This window comes from Hetaerina americana, unplaced genomic scaffold, assembly GCF_022747635.1.
Source record: "Hetaerina americana unplaced genomic scaffold, ioHetAmer1.1.p SCAF_10, whole genome shotgun sequence".
NCBI lineage: Eukaryota > Metazoa > Arthropoda > Insecta > Odonata > Calopterygidae > Hetaerina > Hetaerina americana.
This window is the reverse complement of record NW_027286070.1, coordinates 76,896,035-76,922,630: the sequence shown is the minus strand read 5'-3', so window position 1 is coordinate 76,922,630 and position 26,596 is coordinate 76,896,035. Positions and strand designations below refer to the sequence as shown.

Genomic DNA, 26,596 nt, shown 5'->3' with positions numbered 1-26,596 from the left:
ATGCATTATACACAGCATAGAAAAATTAATAGTTAACTTTCTGGTTATTATTTTATCTAATCTTTACCAGTGACCCTCAAAAAAGAGGAATGTGATGCATAGCCAGCAGTATTTATGGCACGGCATGAGTAATTTCCGGTATGAGCTGAATGAACGGATGGAATGGTGAGAATGGAACCAGAATCTCCTAAGGGAAAGACAGCAATTCCTCCATCTTTTGGGATTCTATGCCCATCTACCAGCCATTCAACTGTTATGGGTTTATCTCCACCAATCACAGCACAAGTTAAGGTGAACGGCTGGCCTACACTCAGTGGTTCTGAACCAAATGTGAAAGGAAGAATTTTAGGTGGGACTGTAAAAGAGAGAAAGAGAGAGAGGTATCGGGCATTAAAATGCTTGAAAAATTAAGTGACAAGAAAAAATAATTCTATGTCAGTACCACTAATTATTGTAATATTTACATAAAGCTGCAAATAAGATAGTAAAAAAATTAACAAAATGGAGGATTTTAGCTCCTTTCAATCCTACCACTGCTGTATTTTAACTGTGCAAATATGACATATTTAAGTATTGAAAAAATAAAAACCCCGGCTAAAAATCCACATTGTCTGAATCTGCAACTTAGTAAATACATAAAGACTTAAAGACTGGTAAGTCCCTGTTATAACAACCCCAGTAAGCATATCAGTAAAATTAATAATAAAAAAATGCCTGCAACCAAAGAGAAAAACAAGCAAATCAAGAATATAAATATTTAAAATCCACAAGTGCAAGGAAAAGGCAAATGCCAAGTGATATTCATGAAGGATACCATTGACCGTGAGAATGGAAGAATGGGTGGTTATTCCGGCTGGATTTCGAGCGACACAGGTGTAAGTGCCACGATGTGAGGCCGTGACATGAGATATGGACAGGAAATTAGCACGGTGACCAACCATCATGGTGCTCATGTGGAGATTAGATGGAGGAGGAAAGTCATTGAAGAGCCATTGCACTTGCAATGGAAGGTCTCCCTTTGGCACATGACAAGCCATCTGAACAGTGTCACCAGCATTGGCTGGCCCTTCAAACTCAAATGCAGTTATATGGGGAAGGGCTGAAATGAAGGGGCAACAAACTGTAATAAGTAATATTCACACATTTCTATGTTGAAGATCAGTGGCAAGGGAATGTATTACTGTATCTTAGGTACAGTTTTAAGCCGATGAGAAGGCCTACCAAAATACTAAACGTACAACAGTCCGATTCGTTAGCAAACAACACCAATGAAATGGAAGCTTTCAGAATTCAAGAAACAAAGTGGCTGGTAAATGTTATGGCTGAAACCTTTCCAAATGTGATGATCAGGCTTTTCTTTCAATTCACCCATCGATTTTGGTCTAATGCATTTCCTGTCACATTAATAAAGAAATTATCAAGATTTAATTCACTGAACTATTAGTGAGACTATGTCCCTAGGTTACAGAAACAAAGCAAACTTGTTCACTATTAAAACTGAGTCCAGCAAAGTTAAGGCTTACATCCATATTATAAACAGTTCTGGTAGTGTTAATGGCCCATGGAAGAAGATATTTAACCATTTGAAAATTCATTACTGGATCTTTAAGGCAGTTATCCACTTCCATACTCTACTCAATAATATAAGACATGTTTTCAATTTAGAATGAAATTAACATATAGTCCATCATTTATACCATTAACATTCAATGTCGCTGATAGGCTGGTAGATCCAGCTCTGTTCTGAGCAGTGCAAGTGTAATTTCCAGAATGTGCCGCCATTGCTGAGGCAATTGCCAAGATACTTGAACGGTCTCCCATTTTGGTGGTCGAGATTCCCAAGTGAGAGGACAACTCTCCACCCTGGAAATTCCACGAGATCTGGAGGGGTTTGTCGCCCTTTGACACATGGCAGTTGAGTTGGATGCTGTCACCAGAATTCAGCTCCTCGTCAATTGAGAATGGGATGATGTATGGTAGGACTGAGAGAAAATAAACAAAGCACTGAAAGCCACACATACCCAATGACTTACTTTTGGGGGCAAATAAAGATGAGGCAAAAATGTTCATGAATTTAAGTTGTCACAAGGTCACAGTCTGCGCGTCAACAGATTTGTGTGCTTACTGGTTTAGATGTTGTGTTTACAAGAGTAATGGCAACAATCACGAGCCCATGTCTCAAATGTGTTTTCTTCCCATATTCAAAAACGCATTATTTTTTCAAAAAAAATACTACAACAGAAGCATTGTGCCTGGGACTTTTTGATGTCTTAAAATTACTTGAAGGTCACTACATTCACAAACACAGTTCACTCTTTCTGTGTGAAAATAGAAGTCTACATCGGGAAAAATATTAGCAGCGTAGAAAAATTAAAATGAGAGAGAAAAAGGAAATTAAATAGAGGTCTGAGTGCTAATAAATGTGTTTGTGTTTTACGTGTAGACAATTAAGTGAAATAATGATCACCATTGATTTTGAGAGATGCAGACACTGAATCTTTGCCTGCTTGGTTTTTGGCTGTGCAAGTATAAGTTCCAATGTGATGGAATCCCACAGAATGGATGCTAAGAATGCTAGTTCGAGTTCCAATCTTGAAAATGTTCACTCCACGAATGGCACTGGCATCTTCTCCATTCACATCCCATGATATTGTAATGGGTTCATCACCAACAGAAATAAAACAAGTCTGCTGCACCATCTGACCAGCATTGATAACCGTGCTCCCAAAGGAAAATGGAGTCACAGATGGCAATACTGTAATATAAACGAATAATGGAGAACATGGCCAAAATATAAAAGCAAAATCTTCAGTATTCACAGAGAAACTCTCTTTAAGGTAAATGTTTGATAAACTCTTTTGTAAGTCACAGGCATCCACAGTATCTTTAACTCAAATAACTCTTGCACTCAAAATCCTTTTCTGTCTGTCTACTTGCTTCTTATGGTATTCATTAATTCCTACAAAATTAGTCACAAATTTAGGTAATCAGTGATAACTGCTGTTGTCAATAAAATATTCACAACAAACAAATTAAACATAAAGCAAACCTGTGGCTTTCACTATCAGTCAAAAGAAACCATTTTGAGTCTTAATATTTCTGATGGAAATAAATTCAAAAAAGCATGTGTGTCTAAGAGCTACAGAAGTAAGAAAAGTACAGTCAAAAGAAAAGAATGAATAAGACATGGAATTGTAGAATATAAGGTGCGCTCATAGCAACTTCACACCTGAAGGAAACATGAGAGATGTTAAGTACCATTGACCAAGAGCTCAGCACTGTGAGATACAACCCCAGCTGGGTTTCGAGCAACACAAGAGTAATTCCCAATGTGAGAGGCTGTGACATGTGCAATTGATAAAAAATTAGCTCGATGGCCAATCATCATGGTAGCAACATGGAGGTGTGGGCCCAAACTCTGCCCACGGAATTTCCACTCCAAGTGAAGAGGTGGATCTCCCTTGGGAACATGACATGTTATCTGAACTGTTTCTCCAGCATTGGCAGGGCCATCAAATGAAAACGGGATAATGTAGGGAAGAACTGTAAGAAAGTATCCCACATCAATGACATATTCATGAGATGATGTCCTGATATGAAATTACTTAACTTATGCAAAACATCTGTCCAAAATACACACACAAAAATATGGACACCAACTGCCAGGAGGGGAAATGAAAGGTGCTCTGAATTTTTTCATAATAGTATTTCCTCACATTAACTCCCTGAATAATTTGAGAGCTGACACTATTTAAGCCTCAACCCTGTTATTACATTTGCACAGGATTCAAATCCGCACAGAAAAAATTACCAAGAATGCTTAACATTTCACTATGCACAATTTAAAAACCCTGATAGACATAGCACTTTAATTCCAAAAAATACCTTAATGTTAAAAATAAATTCTGAACTATTGAGCTTAGAATATCAACTGGATAATAATACAACATTCTCACCAAATCAATTTAGGATATGGTGTTATTTAAGTTACCTGGGTGTTATACTTTGGCAAAAAATTACAGTAAATAATGAAATGTTTACTCGAAAGTTCTTTAAATGGACTGACCCCTAAATTTCTTTAATATGCATCGTCAATGGATACAAATCCATTTCGCTTATTCAAAATACCCTTGGCTGCCTAATTTGATTACACACAAGAAATCGCTACCCCCTATTATATAATGAGCTTTCAAGTAATCTACACCTACTACAACTGCAATAATAAAGCATGGCTATCTAAAAAATGATCCAAATCTACTACCAATGAAAACCAATCCATGTTAGATGAATCGTTCAACAATGAACTATCAAGTGGCTGATGAGGCAGTCCCGTGACATGCCATTGCGTTTACTGGCAATGGAACCAATGAAATCCATTCAGAAACACCGAGGAAGCGGGCATTTCTTGGACCGAGGGATATGTTTGAAATTCTTAGAAAAAAGCTCTACACCTAATTAGGCAAGACATGATACAATTGAAACAACATGAGGTTTTAGTTAATTTAAATGATAGCTAAAAGTCTTCAACTATTTGTGCGAGTACAAAGTTATACTTAGTCATAAATACAGGTGCGGGGCAATTTTTTTGGAATATTTCTAAAAGATTTCATAAGCTGACAAATGACACTGATGAAATAATCAGCAACCCACAATTCAAGTAGGTCAAGGTATCGGGTCACCCAGATAAAATGAAAGAAATAAGACCTTTGCAATGATACATTTAACACTTGTTCCTCCCTCACATACTCTGTGATCACAACAAACCAAAGTTAATCACCCAAACAATTATAATTGGAAGACCTTGCTGTGACCTGCCATTCCTTCTAACATTTCATTTTATCCAAAAACTGCAAAATTAAAGGTTTGCTTTCCAACATTCTCATGGTAGCTTGCAGGGGATGATGTAAAAGTAACTGTAGAGATTATATCGAAGGATTTATGATGCATCCCCTTGCCTCAAGATGAACAAATCAAATTCTAAATACACAAAAATTGTTCGGCATATGGAATGTATGGAACACCTATGAAAGATAACCAAGTCAGAAATTAATCTTATTCAATGGAATAAAAACACCACTCAGGCATTTTTATTCCTCAATCGTCACTATAAGAGACTACGCTTCAAGTACTTTTGTGCCAACATTAACTTCAAATAAGTTGTCACATTTATTTAAAATCTAAATAATAAATTACTTCTGAATGCCAATAGACAAACATTTTGTGCGATAAGGTTACCAGATGTCTAGAGAATGAGTATGAAGAGTATAAGGCATAGCAATGAAACTACATAACTTGCTTCCTGTGGAGAGTGACAAGGATTGTGTGACACAACATAAAAAAAATATTAATAGCAAAAGTGAAGCAACGTATGAGATGAGCAGCATTGAAAGTGGTACCATTGACAGCTAAAGAGGCAGTATAACTCCTAGAGCCAGCTGCATTGCTCGCTGTACAAGTGTAATATCCACCGTGCTGAGCCATAACAGCCTCAATTGTAAGCAAACTGGTTCTAGCTCCTATTTTCATCACATTTATCCCTCGTATTGAACTCGCATCTTGGCCATTAAGAGACCATGAGATGTTCATAGGCTGGTCACCTTCCAAAACTGCACAATTTTCTTGAATGAACTGACCAGCATTATATGCCTTTTCACCAAAAGCAAATGGTTTTACCAAAGGTAGCACTGAAAAAAAATTAATGTAGTGAATCCATGATCATAGAGGGATCTTCTTTAGGCACTTTTCAGATCCTGCCTGCAAAAAAAATGACTGAGAAATACGATTCCACAAAATTCTCCATGGTAAAAACACTTACTCCTGATACTTGCTTTTAAATTATGTATGAACAACTGCAGTTTGACATAATTAAGCCCATTTGTCTGAGTCACAGATTTACCTTGCAATGCTCAAGTGATAGGTCTATCCGACTGGAGTAGTAGGGGAGCAAATGGCATTGTAAAACTTTGAAATGTAGCAGAGCTGATCTGAAATGGTATGTGCCATGGTCAGAGACCATATATAGGTATGCTATAAAAATCATCTCAGTAGAACCAATAGTTTAATGTCACAGATAGGCATAAATATCTGTAGATGGACAAAGAAAGGTGTTGTAGGATGGAATATAGGTAACATAAAAATGATGAGAAGACATAAATGTTGTACAGTCTCCGCTCCATGGAAAGATGGTCAACAGTATTAAGAATAAAGAATTTTTAAATAATATTTTGTCCGGAGAAACAATATTGAGTGCCAAATGACAGTGAAATTGGTTTGAAAACCTACTAAAAGGATTCTGGATAATAATAATGATTGCCACCAAGGCATAACTTTGACTTTAGGTGAAACATTCCTACATAATGTGATTTTTAAACTCAACCTATCATTTGGAAGACAGTGAAAATGGAGGGGGGTTCAGGGAGGAAGATCCAAACAATAAAATCCCTAGCAAGTGGCCTTTCTTGGTACCATTGACTAGAACACTGGCAGCCTGACTTGCAGATCCAGCATTGTTCTGAGCTGTGCATGTGTAGTTCCCAGTGTGAGCAGCCATTGCAGAAACAATTGTCAAGATACTCGAGCGGTCTCCCACTTTGGTGGTGGAGATTCCCATGTGAGTGGATAACTCTCCCCCCTGGAAATTCCAAGAGATTTGGAGGGGCTTGTCGCCCTTGGACACATGACAGTTGAGCTGGACGCTGTCGCCAGAGTTCACCTCCTCGTGCAGGGGCAGGAGACTGAGCAGGGGCAACACTGGAGCAGGTAGGTTTTCAAGTCATTGTGATTAATCACATTAAAATCAACACTGGCAAAATAAAATTTTAATGGGGAAGAGATAAGATTTGGGAAATTTCAAAAAACAATTCCACAGTAGCAATGTCAATTCAACAATCATCCTATGATGCAGCCAGGCCCTATTCTTTGATGACGAACACAGCTAATACGGAATAGTCCTGATATGTATGACATTATAAATCTTTAATGAAGGGGAGAAATCATACAGTGCTAAAAACTCAAGTAATGTATGCCAAATAATAACAGCAATGAAAGTATCTGCATAAAAAGGGCTTCAGAACAGTACCATTCACTAATAATTGTGCCGAGTGGACAGCCGTCCCTGCCCGATTCGAAGCTTCACATGTGTACTCGCCAGCATGAGAAGCCCTTACAGAATTGATGCTTAGTGTACTTATTTGATCACTCAGTTTGGTTATAATTATTCCCATTCCAGATGACAACCTCTGATGATTCAATTTCCACTTGAGTAGTATTGGAGAATCACCCTTGACCACAGCACAGTAAACTATAGCCATTTCTCCTGCCCTTGCAGGTTTGTTTCCAAAATGGAAAGGTAGTATCTGGGGTAATTCTGCAATAGATTTTATGACAGAACAGTTTTTGAAACAATTTTCTTATATATGCACTTAATGCACCCACAAAATTAATATACTCAAGACTTTGCATGGACTATTGTGCCTGCCTACATACGAGGTCAGTTCAAAAAGTATCGCAACTTTTGTGTTTTTTCAAAAATAATTTATTTATTCATGAATATCTATTTTGTGCCCTTCCAAGTAATCCCCATTAGATATTATACACTTGTGCCAACGTTTTCCTCCAATCCTTGAAGCACTTCAAAAAATCATTTTTTGTGATCTAGTTCAGCTCCCCCTTCGATGCAGTCTTTATGTTGCCAATCGTAGCGTAGCGTCGTCCTTCCATGGGGCAGGGGCGTTGTCATGGCGCAAAAGCCAAGTTTTGTTCTTCCACAAATCTGGGGATTGGTTTATGCAAATTGCACATAACTTGCAGGTGATATTTCATATTTACCATTCTACCCTGTGGCAAGAACTCATGATGCACAACGCCCCTGCAATCGAAGAAAACTGTAAGCTTAACTTTCACAATCGACTGAACTTGGCGTGCTATTTTTGGTCTTGGCTCGTGCTGCAGCTTCCATTCCATTGGGATGATTGGGAGTTTGAGAGTTTCCACGTCATAACCAGAAACCCATGATTCGTCACCAGTTACAACCCTCTGGAGCAAATTTGGGTCATCGCGGACAGAGTCCAACACCTCATTAGCAATGTTAATGCGTTCCTGTTTTTGAACGACATGGAGCAATTTTGGTACGAATTTCATGGTGACCCGGGTCATAGTCATGGGTCACGAGAATGGCACGAGCCAGTCGATATGCTTAGGTCCTCAGCAACTTCTCTAATGGTGATTCAACAATTGGCCAATACTATTTCCTTCACTTCATCAATGTTTTGATGAAGTGAATGACGTCTGCTGTTGACGTGCTCGGGCATCCAGCACGCTCTTTGCCGCTCACATCTTCTCGGCCCTCTGAGAACATTTTGTACCACCGATAAACGTTGCTTTGGTTCAAGGTAGCATCTCCATACAGCACAGTCAACATTCAGAATGCGTCCGCGCACTTAATTTCTTTGATCCATTTTTTGGAACAGGCAAAAATTAAAGACAAGCCAAAACACCTCCAAGCGAAACAGCTGTCAACAATTAACTGAATATTCAAAATGGCCGAACTTTTTGGCATAAGTGAGAGACATAAGTACCAACATAACGCCACAAAAAAATCAAAATACGTAACCCATGAAAATTCAAAATTCGCAATACTTTTCAAACAGACCTTGTAATAGAGTTAAATTTTCCAGGGCAATAAAAACAGAAATTCAAAAGAATATACCATAAAGTGTATTGATTTGAGGTAGATATGCAATACCAACTCTTCAATTCTGATTTTTATTCCTACTTTAAACCTACAGACTGTCAAACAACATCATTTAACCCACAATGAGTTATATTACATTGCTAAAATGCCTTTTCTATTCAAAAGACATGCAAAAAATGTCAATCTATCATGTTTTCTCCACCCACAAATTAATTCATATAAATCAGTATAGTTTTGAATAAAAACATCGACTCTGTAATTCATTCTAATCCCCTAAAAATTCCAACATTTTTTTGCATGGTATGAAACTTATGGGCTCAGATGCTGGCAGTTAATGAAAAAGATCTGAGAAGCAATGGGTATTTCACTCGATCTTATCCCAAGCAACTTCAAGAAACACACCTACAACTAGCACTATCAAAGGATTTCATAAGATCAGATCATTACCTCATCATATTTATCCCCATAATATGATTTCTGATTGAACTATAAAAATTATGATCACTCCAAATCATTCATTCAGAGATGCTGACGTGCTACACATGAAAAAATATTAAGAGCTTTAACAAGGAGTTGGAGGATGTTATAACCTAGCAGACAGACAATCTCCATTTTCCAGTGCATCTCAAGGCTTTAAGTAAGTTTAGGATTCATTAAGGATGGATATTATACAGATATAAGTGGCTAACTCATGGCTAAATGAAGTAGAAAGCTTCTCCTTGCTATCAATATTTGCTATTGTACAAAATAATTTCACTTGTGAGAGAATGTGGCTGGTGAATGACAAGAACACAGGAGCATCTTAAACTTCATAAATTCATATATTTTGTAAGTATTTTTACTTTTTGATTCTTTATTTTACCTTCCTCCACTGATTTTATAAGCTGTTATTTTATATTTTGATTTGTGATATAATTCAGAAGAAGCCCATGAACAAATAAATTCAGTTCAAACATTACATTTTTTTTCGGGTTATATATGACACATGTCAGGTGAAAAAGGTTTTCTAATACAAGGAGAGAATACAAGCCGGGGCATGTATCAAAATCTCCTGGGGAGGATGGAAAGGACAGGTTGAACAACTAAATAATCATTTTTTTACTTGAACAAACTTGAATACAGAGCTAAATGCTTAATAAAATAATTGCCTTTTTATATCTTGTAATTATTTATAAAATTTTATCATAGCAGACTAAATGGTAGATGAACTGTCCAGCTTACCAAGTCCAAACACTCAACCTAAAAAGAGTAAATGGCTCTCAGTACTGGGGGATATCCCACCAATCAAATGCTGCAGCTAACTTAAGTCCAGAAAACAAAATGGACATAATTGAACATAATGAGAGAGCTATAAGTCGATAGAAGTATTTATTCTCAATAAACATGGAATTCTGTGCGTGGAATCCTAGATGAGAGCAAAATTATTTAGAAATGTCTTATAGGGGTTAAAAAAATATCTGAAGCATTCAAAGGCAACACAGAATTCCCAAGTTTCAAATGAAGTGTTGTAAAAGTGTGTGAAGTGTAAAACCTAGAAATTATTAGTGTAGCAATTTGAAAAGTGAGACATTGATGATGAAAATGATAGCATGGAGGCACAATTTCTTTCATGAGAGAAATATAAAAATATGCAGTCTAGGTCCCAAAAGTTATTCATAATAGTTGAAACTACCAATCAATTAATTTGTGTAGTTCTTCAACTGAATGTTCATGATTACATGAAGAAAGAAAATGCAGTGCATAATACATAGCTTAATATAGGTCTCCAAAGCCCATTGTGCTGAAGTAATTAATGGATGTAAGGAACTCGGGAGTCTGCTGATAGAGGAGTTCAGAAGAAAAATAATTATGCAAATTAATTTTAATATTTCGTTTTCATAAGTTACCATTAACAATCAACTGCACAGAATGATTGCTAAATCCAGCTGCGTTCTTAGCTACACAAGTGTATTTTCCAGAGTGGTGAGCTGCGACTGATTCTATACTCATAGTGCTGATACGCTGGCTAATTTTAGCAATTGAAATCCCATTGCCAGGTGAAAGCTCCTTTCCATCAAATAACCAAGATATGAACACTGGCATATCCCCTTTAAAAACTATGCACTGGACGGCTGATGTGTCACCATAGTTAGCAGGCTCATCTCCAAATGAAAAGGGTGAAATCTGAGGAGCAACTGTAAATTGGATTGGAATTTATATGATGAAAGGTAATTTGTCAATATATAAACATTTGCCGATTTTCAAGAACTAACCATAAAGGAAGAAAAATTACAGGATACGGAAAGCCACGACCACATACCAACAAGCAAGATGACTTAACATACTATACTCCATGAGCAACTGAAGCACTAGGGTAACAATGTCTTCCCATTAAAACCATAAATATCTTAATATCACATATTTTTAATTATTTAATGGTGGATAAATCAATCATGGATGTAGTATCACAGTAGACAATTTTCAAACCCTACTCCTTCATTAGACATTCATTATTTATAAAGGTTCTATGACAAGGAGCATTTACAGTGTTTGCATCAATAAGTTTTATTCAAATAGTAGTTGCCAAATATGCATATTTTCATAACCTTTATTACCATCAATGGAGAGAAACAGGTTAGTAATACTTCAAGCTGGTGTGAAAGGGCCTTTATCATTGATACACCCTAGCAAAAAAATACCAGGCATCCTTTGTAAGTATATTATCTTAATCAAACAAGACGATGCACAAATTCCAAGAAACTGCACGAGATGCCTCAACAGTAACTCTTAACGGAATCATCCACTAAGTGCGCATTACTAAAGCCCCCAAAATTTCAGATTATAAGAGGACGCCTCAATAGCTTAACTGGCTAATGCACTTGGCCGGACATCAAGGGCTCCAGGTTTGAATCCCAGTCAAGGCGAATGATTTTTACACCCTTGAATTGCTGCATTGTAAAGATGATGCACAGTTAGCTGTATACTTCTGCCGCCATTTTACACAAATGGCAACGAAATATTTTAGTTTTGACTATATCCAATCAAGCTTCTACTCAAGTAATACGTACATGCAATTCATATTGTAATGCAGTGGGTCGCGGTTGTCCAGGGGTACTACTGACTGGAGGGTCCTGGGTTCTATTCCTGGGGTACGTCTTTGGGCACCTGCAGCTCGACCCAAGCTAAAGTGATTTTTCGGGTACCAGGTCTTCCTGGGAAACTATAACCGGCACAGGGAAAGGAACTGGCCCCCCTACCCTGCTAATGTGTGAATTTTCACACGCCGTATATGGCTTAGTACTGGGTGAACTCATTCATCATCTACCAAACTGACCTTCGGGTTGATTACTGTGTTTATGGTTTATTGTAATGCAATTAAGTTGTAAAAAGTGATCCTAATACTGAGAGGATTCCCAAAGATTAAAGTATGTCATTTTTTAATGTCGTCCCCACTTCCATAGGGATGATGAGAGGATTGTTGATGAAAGGATAAAAAGAGGTTCACAATGATTAACTGGGACAAAAAAAGGTTGAAAATATGGCCAATTGATTCCATGCCAATTACCACTGACGTGAAGAGTAGTGGTGTAACTGACAAATCCGGCAGCATTCTGAGCTGTGCATGTATAGTTCCCAGAGTGGGCAGCCATTGCTGAGGATATGGTTAGGATGCTAGACCTGTCACCAACTCTATTTGTTAGGATGAGAGCACGGGAGGCTACATGGTCTTCTTCACTCTGAAAATTCCAACTTATCTGCAGAGGTTTATCCCCTTTTGCCACATGGCAAGTGAGCTGGACACTGTCCCCTGCATTCACCTCATCATAAGGGAAGAATGGGACGATGATAGGCAGTACTATGAATAAAATGGGGATCTTGACATAAGGATCATTTTAATTGCATGTGCACTTCTTTTTAGAGACCAAAAACACAGAATATTGTGAGGTGGGCGTATACTATTCACTACAAAACCTCAAATGAAACATATATTTGATCCGGTATCGCTGAAGACCCTATGCATCTGATTAAATGACATATCATAGTGGATACCGAAGGCATACTTAGCCATCAACAGCTTTGACTGAATCGCAAGAAAGCCAACATTAATTTGCGGCCTACAAAGATACTCAACAAAGTAAAGGTGTACATCATGGACCTTTGATGATGAGAAGGCACTCATTCTTATGCCCCTGATAGTAGAGAATAACAATCTGTTCAAGCAATTTGCCAAGAAGAATATTAGAATCATTCCTCTTGTTACATGCATCAATTATTTCCAAAATTAATGAATATGCTAACAATGGATTCTACAGAAACTTTTGAAACCTGTACTATCCTATTTGGTGCATTTTGGTGCATATTCCTCAACATTTTGGCTATTCCTGATTCTCAAAATAGACAATGTGGTAGCCACTTGCAAATTTACACTATATTTACCTGAAAGAGAGTAAGGAGTGTGTTATGTATCGGTATGTTGAAGCTATCTATATTAATACTCTAAAGGATTTGTACATTAATCTCATTTCTTTTCTGCTCTTGCAAAACAACTTTCTTTTTCTGTTCTTGCAAAACAAAGTAATCAATAAAAATTAATATTTAAGCACCAAATGAAGGCATTTGATTTTGAAAACACATTCTCAGCATGCCATAAAAAGTGCCCTATGCTTAGATATACACAATGAGCTAGAATAATTGAGGTAGGTATTTCAAAAAAGTAATACTAAATCTAATAGGTTTTACTCATGTCCATTGATTCTTTGCTGAAGTGCCTTCCAAAGGGTGAACTACTTGCATATTAACCTAAAAATAGGTTCTATAAAATCTACAGTTATTCATAATGTATTACTGACTTTTGATTAAGTAGAATAATTATGAAGATCCAATTTCTAGAGAAATGTTCATGATCAATATCTGTATGAATGTTCTATCAACAAAGAAAAGATGACTAGCATGCATAAACCCAAAAAATATGAGTACATAATTCATACCATAGAGGTTTTAAATGATAAAATGCCTAAGAAATAATGAATGAGTAACAGAACCAGATATATGACGGCAATTCCACAGTTATGCACAGAATACACCAAATTTATTAGAGCTGTAGTTTTGATGTTACCCAAGACTTTGAAATAGAAAAGTGAATCTCTATTAATTTTTAATTCTGATCATTATGGCATTGTTAGAGTGGATTGAGGTCAGCTGAATGTAAGGATGAGGATTTAATGATTAAATACTCATTATATTAATTAAAATATGCAACTAGAATGAACAACTTCAAGCAGTCCTGTTATCATTGTAATTTGGAAATGCACATTCAACAATTATGCCTTTAATATTCCTGTGTTCCTAAATTATTTTTCATACCTCGCACTTGAAGTAATATTTCTTAATGAAATTGTCCAGTCAAGTAAGTATTCTAATTTTGTTCTTTAATCCCCCTTAATATCTTTCTCGCAATCCTTGTTACTTCCATAAATTTTCACTTCCTTCTTTATCAAATAAACCGTCATGAAATAGCGCAAATGATAATGTATTTCATTATAATAAAAGATACCTTACAGGAAGCTGCTGGCAAAATCTATTAAATCCTTCAAAGAAGTTTAGCCTGACGTAATTTCTGATGTACCTACGTGCTCCAAGTATCCTCTATTCTAGGGTAGGTTCAACTTGTCACAACACAAAAAAATTAACAAAGAGTAAAATGTAAAGATAAGATTACATGTTTGTTTCACCAACTCCAAATCAGTAATATAGAAAGTGAATGAATGCATGCGCAAGTTGAATTTGAAGAGTTACCATTGACACTCAATTCAACAGTGTAATTGCTAAATCCAGCTGCGTTCTTAGCTACACAAGTGTATTTCCCAGAGTGGTGAGCTGCGACTGATTCTATACTCATAGTGCTGATACGCTGGCTTATTTTTGCAATTGATATCCCATTGCCAGGTGAAAGCTCCTTTCCATTAAATAACCAAGATATGAACACTGGCATATCTCCTTTGAAAATTAGGCATTGGACTGCAGATGAATCACCATAGTTTGCTGGCTCATCTCCAAATGAAAAGGGTGAAATCTGGGGAGAAACTGCAAAGTGGATAGCAATGCTCAGAAAAGAAAAAGTGTGCAATGTGCAGGTACCACTTCATAATGAATACTACAGGAATAATTAAAGACAAATAAAGTAAACACTTTATAAGTTAGGTAAAAGAATGCAATCTACATGGATGTATGGCCAAACTAAAATAATACAGCATGATATTTGCTGCTTTCGTCAATCAGTTTATTCTAATCCTAACTTAAGTGCAAAATCTTATTAACTTCTTTAAGACAACTACTGCTATAGTTACTAAACAGACAATGCTATGTTAAACAAACCCAGGGCCGGGAGTCATCAAGAAATGATGTGAATAGGGCTAATAATCCTTCAGATTCAGTTCAAAAACTGCATGTTGGTATTCTTGTAAATCAAAATTCTTACTGCTCACAAGAGTAAAAGGAATTATGTGTTTCCAGTTCCTTTCAACATCTTAGTTTAACTAAACTGAACACAAGAGAGATGAGAAACAAATGCAATTACCTCATCAAAGCAAAGCAAATTTAAAGCCTTACAAAAAACATGAAGTGCTAAAATTCCTGCTCCAATCTTATTAAGACCTATTAGGCACAAATGCCCTAATATCTTCCTGCAGAGTAGCTTGTCTTCCTAATGAAGGTGAGAAAATCAAAATAATAAAGAGATGCAGAAGAATAATTCTGAATTGTATATTGTGTTGCACTGGGGGAGTGAACTGTTGCTTATATCAAGTTCATATCACCCCAATTACCATTGACATGAAGAGTAGTGGTATGCCTGACAAATCCAGCAGCATTCTGAGCAGTGCAAGAGTAGTTCCCAGAATGGGCAGCCACAGCCGAAGATATAATAAGTATGCTAGACCTGTCACCCACTCGATTAGTTTGGATGAGTGCATGGGAAGCCAAATGATCTTCTTCACTCTGGAAGTTCCAATTAATCTGGAGGGGTTTATCACCCTTTGCCACATGGCAAGTGAGCTGGACGCTATCCCCTGCGTTCACCTCGTCATAAGGGAAGAAGGGGATGATGACTGGCATTACTAAAAAAGATGGGGACTCGGCTGATAAGATGGTACAGATGATGTGACTGCTGAAAAGAGCAGCTGCTAATTACATAAGCTTTTTCAAAGCCCTCCTTAGTAGCCAATCTTCATTTTTCTTTCACTTTAAATATTCCCATCAAATGCTTACCTAATTTCCTATATTTTGATAGGGGCAGAGTAAAAATGGATAGCAAATAGATGATGACACAAATAATTTGGTGGCATCAGATGAAGACATTACCTTGTTGGAAATGAGGTCATATTCATTCAATCTATAATGTAAATCACATCACAGTCCAAGCTCATACACTTATAAAATTTTTAAAAAGTGCACTAAAGATACAGTATGGAGTTGCACTGAAAAGATATATTTAGCAAGAGCCCTGGATACGGTCTATGCTCTAACTTCATCATGCACTTATTTCGAAAATAAGGAGTTGCATTATTATTTGGCAAATGTATTTCAAACATTCTATAAGCTGAATAAAATTTCCATTTAGTTACATGAATTATGAAGTTTGAAGATCCTCTTATCAAATCCATCCCTAAAAGGAAATTAAAATTTATTTGCACTTTGGGCATTTAAATAAACTACGATAAGACTACTTGCCTATACCTAACCCTATTCACCTACTAATCTAACAATTGGCTCCGTTGAAATTGGGTCACTCTGATAAGGTGAAACTGTATGAGAATCTTTTAAATTGTTTAGAATATGGGGAGACCCCAAATAAAAACTGTGAGCCATTACCAAATGGTATACATGGAGCATATTGTTTGGTAAATTTGGCCAGTTAGAAAAGACAAGGTGCGTATGAGATAACAAGGTATGGATTCCACCTGGCCACAGCCCATGAGTGCAATAAAAAATCTTAAAAGGCTCAGTGGAGCAAAGTTGAGTCTGCCAATTAAGGTGAAAGTGAGTCTACTTATAGTTGGTGGGTCTGAAAAGATCCACTGAATTGAAGTATTTTTTCAGTTTAAAGCGTGTTTGCAGACTCTTTATGTATGATTGATGGGCCATAAGATTATTCTTGAGTACAACAAGTATTCAACTGTCAAATAAGTTATATTACTTGCACACATTCAATTTCAGCTATGATGATTGAAGAAACCAAACTGGGCCCCGACAAATTATTTCTTTTTACTGACCATTTTCATCATTTTTAGTATGTATTTCAACTTACATCAATTACATCACTTATATTTCAAGGATTCCACTTATTTTTTTTCAAATCATCAGTTATTTAAATGAAATGCTCTATTATTTTATATTTCCTTCCATTAACTGTTATATGCCATATCAGGTATGATCAAGGAATAGTTTGAATCAATGTGGTGGATGTGGATGGACCACAGTATTTTTGGCAGAAGATGAAGGCTTGGGATAAAATAGTGCGCTACCTGATGCAAGATAAAATATCTTTACTATCGAAAAGTAATAAATATCCACATACAAAAATGATTTGTAAGTGGGTATCACATGATTTACTTAAATGATTAATGTAAATATGTATTGGAAATAAATAAACATGACAGTAATCATAAAAAACTAAGTCAGTTAAACTTGCTTACATGTTTAAGGCTTTATGTGAACTTTTAGACATGAATATTTAAGCGATAGCTTCAAAATTTACCCTAGGAAAGGCATAAGTTTAACATTTCTAATGAATAATTGCATTATAACGAAAAAAATAGTAAGCAATGTTTGTTTCACCAAAAGAATTCTCATCAAATACTTTGCTTGATAATGATATATTTTAAACATTTGAAATAATTATCATTTCCAGTTAATACCACTGAATAATTAGTGAAACCTGCTGAATTCTTGGATACACTATTATAAAATCAAGCATGCAAGGTTGTAACAGACTTGTATGCTGGGTCATTTTGACAACAGAACTGCCATTCCCAAGTCCCATTTCTTTTCCATTAAATACCCAAGAGATAAAAACAGGCCTTTTCTCTTTGAAAACTATTCCATGAATATATGATGTATCACCATGGTTAGCTGACTCATCTCCAAATGAAAATGGTGAAATCTGAAGAGTAATTGCAAAGTGAAGATAACTTTCATTTCTTGTAATTCATTTAAAGGAGGAAGCAGAGTGTCAATGATGAAGTAACATACTTAGCAAGATTTTATGATGTAAATTGAAATCAATTCAATCAACAATCCCTGAGTTAGGTACACTCTTCATCTCTGCAGATATCGCACATTTATGTACTTTGTTATAAAATATCTCTCATAAGATGTTAAAGAGGAATATTAGCATTACTTGCTAGTTAAACTTTAGATGAGGGCTGCTCAATATAAAAAAACTGCTATAAGGGAAATCCAAATTTCACAAGAAGGATACAATGATATGGCTCCTGATAACAAGTAGGTTGTAGGAATTTTCAATTTTTTTCCAGCTTGTCCTTAACAATTAAACCATGTTTTTAGAATGATCATCACTTGTACATCATGATATGATCTGCTTATCATTCTTCAACAGCGACTTCCAACTGTCAAGGAAACCAAGGCAATGAAAATGTTACAGAAGACATGGAATACCAAATATCACTATCTTGTTAGGTAAGGAATGGCCAAAGAAGATATCTGAGAGTGCCATTTGATGAATTCTAGAAATGATGCTGGCCTGCAGAAACATGGAATGAACTCCAAGTACATAGTTTGGAAATACCTATCAACAGAATATCTTTTGACATCAATGCCAATAACCAATCTATTGAATAAGTGGACCATGGTAAAATGTGGGTGGTTTTTATTTAAAAAAAGAAGAGTAAACATGGGCACACAGAACCATTCTGTTCAACAAAAAGAAGAGCAATGAGTACTTATGTGTAAAACCATGCCTTACAACCCTATGCAAAACACAACCACATTGGAGCAGGGAAAAATTACCTTTCAGGCCACCATGCAGATTATATAAAAAGCTTGAGGGAGGTTATCAAGAGAGTAATACATGAATTCTTGTACCATGAGTAGAAAAGCAAATCCCTGCTTCAGTTATTAATAGTTCCATTTAAGCATTAAACAACCCTAGAGTAGTTCTTTTAAAGGTTAATTTCCGAAAGTTTACAGCATTTAATCAATGGGAATATAATGAGACATCAAACTAGAAAAAAAACTTGTAAATGCCTACCTTATCAGAAAATGAACATCATATAGTATAGATTAGTTTTCCCACAATTTATAAGGATGAAGTATATAAGTCTTCTACCGATTGAATCACAGCATGGTAAGAGCATTACAACAACATTATTTACCATTAACCTTCAACTGGGTAGTGTGATTGCTAAACCCTGCTGCATTCTTAGCAATACATGTATATTGTCCAGAGTGATGGGCAGCAACTGAATCTATACTTAGAAGGCTAATTCGCTGGGTCATTTTTGCAATTGAAACACCATTGCTTGATGACAATTTCTTCCCATTGAATTCCCATGATATAAATACTGGCACATCTCCTTTGAAAACTGTGCATTGGACTGCTGAAGTGTCACCATAGTTTGCCGGTTCATCTCCAAATGAAAATGGTGTAATTTGAGGAGCGACTGCAAAATGGAGAGCAATGTTGTTTCATAATGAATTACAACTAGTTTACAATTAAAGAGATCTTCATTCCTGTACCTGGCGATGGTCCAGGGGTACATACAAATATTCTCACCTTAAGTAAATCAAAAGTAAAACACTGAGCATATATATAACCAACTATGTAGTTCCCACATAACCAGGATATAAATACTCAAACACATTATCATAGAACTCATTGTTAAAACTTTAAGACAAAACCTTAGTAGAGATGGTCTGGCATAAAAAAATGGAGATTCCTACAATAACAAGGCTAAGATTATCTCATTATTTACGAATTCAATGAACTCAACAGCTGTGAAGGGATTTTCAATGGCATCAATTCTGTAAGGAGCATCCAAGTGTTTTCAAGCAATGTCAAGTGTCAAGCCCTAATTACAAGTATTGGCCTTCAAAAGTTTTCATGGAATCAAGCTGCATTTTTCAAAATGTTTATCAAAAATCTTCTGATGTAATTGAAGCATAATGTTCACATAATGCTCAAATTTCAGCCAGAAACAGAAAAAAATGTCTCCTTGGCCTCACTTTCCAAACTGACTCGGTGGGAGTGAATATCAGTGTATCAAAAATGAAGCATAATGGACAATCACAAATCATTGATGAAAAACTGGGTAAACTGAAACGTTATTACATGAACTTGATAAAAATGAACTAATAAACACGATAAAATTGAAAACTCAGAATTGTCATAGTAATTAATTAGAAGATTAATATGCAAGAGCGTGACATATGGGGTTACCATTAACACTCAGGTGAGCAGTATAATTTCTATACCCTGCAGCATTCTTTGCTACACAAGAGTAGTCTCCAGAGTGCCTGCCTGCGACTGATTCTATACTCAGGACACTGGTGCGCTGATTCATTTTGGCAATTGAAACTCCATTGCCTTGGGTCAATTCCTTTCCATTAAGCATCCATGAAATAAAAACTGGCAAATCTCCTTTGAAGACTATACACTGCACCCCTGATATGTCACCATAGTTTGCTGGTTCATCTCCAAATGAAAACTGAGCAATCTGAGGAGCAACTGTAACAAGTGGATATATCGTAATTTTCTTGAATTATTGTTATGCTCTAACATTGTTATTTTCATGTTATTGTTATGTTCATTATATCCATTACACCCTCAATAATAAAGTAATTAAAGTCAAATAAACTGAGAGAAATGCAGTAACAGTTACATTAGCAGGTTGACCCAACTGGTGTGAATACAAATACGAGAATTTTAGTTCACAAAAATCATTCACCAGAACCAGGATTCAAACTTGGTTTGTTACAGATGTTGAACTACAAAATTCTCCTCCCTTTGGGATTTCAATCTAACTAGTAAAATCTTACATTTGACACAAACATAGCCATCAACTTTCAATTCAGCTCATTTTACAAATTAACTCAAAGAACATAATAAGGGAACCAACAGGCTAAATCAGGTATAATGAAATATATATCATCTGAAGACAATGCAGTCTAATATTAATATTCATTATTTTTTATAAAGTTACGGAAGTGAGTATGAGAAACCATCCAGGAAGATAGTAGAAGGTATCTGTTATAGATAATCACCCTGGCAGACAAGTTCTGTCAATGTATAGGTACTTCATATCACCCTACCCACTCCTTCGAAATCTAAAATAGAAATTCTTAGGGCACGCCATGAAAAACTAATTTAAAAAATTGTGATACTTTACTCCGGAAGAGACAATACCACTAAAATTGTTAATTCAAACTAATCTACAGGCAGGAAATTGGTCTACTTTTATAATCCATGGAAGGCAACTACAACACTTAATGTCAAAGACTAAAGAGATTAAAACCTATAATGGTTAATGAAGTAAACAATTCAATGATGAGCACTTTCAAACACATTAATGACTATGTAGTTTACTAAGGTGCCTAATGGGTGTGGTTTGTCCTTTAAGAGTTACCCTCTTCTTCATAATACTTCAAAATGAATCAATGTTGAAAATTTGCAGGCCCCAGTGGTGGCGGGGTAATGTCCCCGCCTGCCAACCCAGAGGTCACAGGTTCAATTCCCACCATGGTGGATTTTACTCCACCTATGGCTTGGGTGTATGTGATTGGCCACAGATTCAATTCCCACCAAGGTGGATTTTACTCCACCTATGGCTTGGGTGTATGTGATTGGGTCAATGGTTACATCATTGTTCGAAATCTGATGGAAAGGCCTGAGTGCTGTTTTCGGATTAATGCAAAATAAATAAATATTTAAATAAAATGGAAAAACAACCAGTTAAAAATTAAGAAAAGAAATAACTTAATCATAATCAACAACAGAATTGTAATTTGAATAGTTATCTGAACCAGTAACTCTGATATTAACCTAACAAGCTATTAACTACAGAGATCTTAAAAGGGCAAGCTACCAAGGAGCAACATTATTTAATGCATTAATGATCATAGCACTTTTCCACCAGATAATTCATATCAAGGGGAAAAGTACTACGATCAATTATTCATTATGTCCAACTTCTACCACATCACGCCTGAAGCTACTCAACATTATTTAAGTTATGTTTCATCTGTTCCCATATTATTATGCTATTATTTCCAGTAAGTTCATAATTTAACTTGTGAATATTTAAGACTCTGTGCAAAGAATGGCATTCAGATACTAAAAATGCTAATTGCTGTACTGAATACACGGTTGCCATAAATTCTTTATAAAGGTTTCAAATCAATCTCCTTTCTTGCCTAAGCTTTATTTCTCATGATTTGTTGCCAAAATAATTTGACAAATGGGATTTACAGCACCTAGTTCTAATTGTGACTAACAGCTTCAACAATCATTATTATCACATCAGATCTGCCAACTCTACTCATTCACTGGATAAGAAACCTACTTAAGAATAATGGTCAGGAGCATTTAAAAGAAGAGAAAAAATTTACAGGGATAATGATTAACACCAAAACGAGCATGTCTGGGCACACACAAGTATTACGGGTCACAGAGTTGACATTGAATACAATCACAACCGTCCCACGATTCCATTATTCATTTACAATCGTTAGAAATGTTTTAAGCTGCAACAAGTACTAAGCCCCATAAGTCACATATATCCACCCTAAAAATGATTAAGCACATATGATGTACATAGGTTCTTCATGTGCAAAAATGCTGTTCACATGCAACTTGATTACTACATATCTTTAAGAGCATAGAGTGGTTTTCTTATTCTTTCAGCCGGATCCAATAGCAAGCTACAGGTGAAGTAGCTTTAATGTTTAATTGGGATAACACCATTTTTCCAACAAATATATAAACATGAACAATCATAATCCAAAGGCAGACAGAACACTTCAATTGGCGTTTTCAACACTCCAATGAAATTTCCACTGTATACAGTAACGAATAGGATTTTTATCTGCTTTATGGGAGCTGTAGACGGCAAAAGGAAAAGGACAGCCTCATGAATGAATTACCCAACCAAAAGGGCTTACGTGATTAACTTTACCCTCACGTATCAAATAACCTTAGGGTAGATCACTGAGGTTTTGGCATTTATTGGTTCTTAAGGGCAAAACATAATTTTGAGAAAAAAATAAATAAATAAAATGAATACTTTAAGGCATAACAATAAAAACATACTCTACTTATCCGGACAACAAAGTAATTAATGCAAATTATTTGAAAGCTTAAAAGAGTGCTTGAGGAAGCCTTAGCACCCACCATTTATCATTTATTAAATATTAGTTTAATGAGTTACCATTTACAACTAATTCAGCTTTATAGGTAGTAACGCCAACTGGGTTGCTAGCTCTGCATTCATAAGTTCCTTGGTGATGAAACGATGCAGACTGAATTGTTAGGATGCTCGTTCGATATCCCACTTTGAATGTGCTCACACCTCTCACGTATGATATGTCATTACCATTCAGAAACCATTTAATTTCAATTGGCTCATCACCTTCCATTACAGCACAATATTGCTGCACTGACTGCCTCTCATTATATGCCTTCTGGCCAAATGTAAAGGGTGAAATCTGGGGCAAGACTGAAAAATTCAGCAAATAACATGATGTTACCATAACAGAGACAAAGAATTACAGGTTCACATCAATGAAGGGGGGCTGTGTGTCAAATGGCAGCAAGTTTTGAAATTAGTTACCAATTGAATATTGTAAGTATCTCAAATTTATCAATACATAAATATAGAGAGAAAATTAATTCCATAGTTTCAGCCTCAACCTTGTGGAAGTTCATTTTAATAAATGAAAAAGAAAAACTTTGTTCCAATCCACCACTTAATTTCAGGTACGACTAGTTTCAATGATTGTGTCTTTAAACTTTGTACCTGAGGATGACGCCGTAGCGTCGAAACTAGTCGTACCAGAAATAAAGTGGTGGATTGGAACAAAGTTTTTCTTTTTCATTTATAGAGAGAAAACCTCCTCAACTAGATATTTCATGAGCTAGGTCAAAATTTAAGGGCCAGTGAAGGATCTGACCCATTTGGTGGTCTGTAGCAATAGTATGCCTAATGACTATTTTCTGCAGCAGAGGCAATAATTAATAAAGGTTTTTAGTTAAAGTTTAGGTAGGTTAGTAGTTAATAATTAATAAAGGATTAAGGTTCAATACCTGTCTCATAGAATAAATGACCATCGAAGAGTATGCATGCCCTAACACCTGCTCTTCGTGAATCAATGTATTATTTCCCTACTCTTACTGACTGTTTTAGCCATGGGCAAATTATAGGTAGAAGAACTGAACCACTCCAGATCAAGAAGAATAACATGAAATTGGTTTTCGAGTACTAATCACAATTTAATGCAAAAACATTCGCATTTCTAACAATAATGTGATAATTTTGATGAGTTTCATCAATAAAGTGGGGACCTGTTACAACATAACCTTATAAAAAATAACTGATTGTGAGTTATATATGAGGTGATTGTTAAACTCAATAATATCACTGCAATAACTTATTAGATTTTCAAATCAAATATATACTCATGCCAGATAGGTCGAAAGTTAGGAGCCAGACGAAAGGTAGTCCACGCAGCGTCTGTTCCTCAGTGAGGCAGCTGCAATGGCGTCTGACCCCAGTGGGGCGGCCAGTAAGTGATGGTGTCACGTTAAAAACACTATTGAGGAAGGCAACGGGAAACCACCTCAATTATCATTCCCAAGATAAATATGATGGACTATACAGAGATTTTGAGTCCTGGCAACAACGGGGCCCGGCCCAATCGGCCATGTGTCGTGCCTGGCAGCGGGGGAGGCAAGGCTTCCGCGGTCATCATCCCACAAAACCCTTGCAAGGGAAAACTAGCAGCAGCAGGACAGAAGACGCAGAAGAAGAAGACCAAATTAGTTAGAATAGGAACGTGGAATGTTAGGACAATGATGAGGACAGGGAACTTGGAGAATGTTAAGCGAGAGATGGAAAGGGGAAATATAGATATTTTAGGTCTATGTGAGGTGAGATGAAAGGATAGCGGGGATTACTGGAGTGATAAGTATAGAATAATATTCAGTGGCGGGGACAAGAGCCAACGAGGGATTGCCATAGTATTAAATGAAGAGGTAGGAAGAAGCGTAGTCGACATAGAGTTCGTAACGGATAGGTTATTACTAGTAGAGATTAAAGCAGAACCGATGAACTTGGTTATTGTTCAGGTATACATGCCACCGAGCAACCATAAGGAAGAAGAGGTCGATAGGATATACGATCAGTTAGAGGACATAATCGCGTGTGTTCCTGCAGGGAAACATTTGATAGTGATGGGGGATTGGAATGTGATGGTAGGTGAAGGAAGAGATGGTGATGAGGTGGGGGACTACGGTTTAGGCACGAGGAATGACCACGGGGAGAAAGCAGTTGAGTTCTGCAGGACACAGGGGTTAGTCATCACCAACACTTGGTTTAGATACCACAAAAGATGCAGGTATACATGGAAAATGCCAGGTGACTCAGAAAGGTATCAGCTAGATTATATCCTGGTTACACACAGGTTTAGAAACATTGTGATAAATTCGCACATCTTCCCGGGAGCGAATGCGGACTCAGACCACAATTTAGTTGTTATGAAATGCAGCTTCCGTTTCAAAAAGATAAGGCAGGGGCGGCGGGTTGGAAAATTGAATGTAGAAGCATTAAATGGTTTGAAAAGGAAGGGATACAAACAGGCGGTAGAGGAAATCATGGAGGATGGTAGAGCTAAGTACTATCGAAGAAAAATGGGAAAGTATCAAGAAAGGATTATCGAAAGCCGCAAAAGACACTTTTGGAACCATTAACACTAAAAGGACTAGGAAACCATGGATCACGGATGAGATGATTACAAAGATAAATGAGCGGAGAAAATGAAAGAATGTAAATGCAGAGTTAGGCAAAATGAAGTAAAAAAAGTTAAACAATCAATTGAGGCAGGCAACAAATAAAGCAAAAGAAGCATGGTGGAAGGCGCAGAGCGAGGATATGGAAAGTCTGCAGAGGAAGGGTGAAATCTGTGCACTGTACAGCAAGTTAAATCTTTATAGGGAAGTAAGAACGGCAGATCTATGCTAACAGCTAGAGATAAGTCGGATAAGGTTATAGTTGACACAGGAAAGATCCAAGAGAGATAGAAGGAGTATATAGAAGAACTGTATAGTAAAGAACTTTGACCAACAAAGTTAGACATTGAAAAAGAATATGACGTAGAGGAAGATAGCTTAGGTCCAGGCATACTTGATGATGAGATAGAAAGGGCATTAAGGGAGATGAAACTAAATAAGGCCGTGGGGGTGGATAACATTCCTGCGGAACTACTGAAATGTTTAGGAAAATGTGGGAGGAAGAGGCTATATGGGCTGATCCGTAGTATCTATGAGGAAGGAATCTGGCCGGAAGACTTTGTGAGATCAGTTTTAGTTCCTATTCCGAAAAAGGTAAAGGCTACATCATGTGAGGACTGCAGGACAATAAGTTTGATATCCCATGCAGCTAAAATTGTTCTCAGGATCATAAACAAAAGGATTGAGAGTAGGGCAAATGATTACTTAGGGGATGATAAGCTTGAGTTTAGGAAGGGGAGAGGTACGCATGATGCCATTGCAGTAATGGGATTATTAATCGAGAGGAATATAGAACACAACCAGGAGGTATTTGCCTGTTTCGTAGATTTCGAAAAAGCGTTTGATAGAGTGAATTGGGAAAAACTAATGAGTATATTGCAGAAAATAGGAATAGATTGGAGGGAAAG

General features: G+C 36.5%; 1 protein-coding gene across 1 annotated transcript in view; it reads right to left on the bottom strand.

Moving 5' to 3' along the window:
• Positions 1 to 26,596, bottom strand: part of Dscam1 (Down syndrome cell adhesion molecule 1) — a 333,929-nt gene that overhangs the window by 74,481 nt on the left and 232,852 nt on the right. The window contains exon 13 of the mRNA XM_071598922.1: positions 20,127 to 20,414. Coding sequence (XP_071455023.1) covers positions 20,127 to 20,414 — 288 coding nt within the window. The remainder of the gene's footprint in view (positions 1 to 20,126; positions 20,415 to 26,596) is intronic.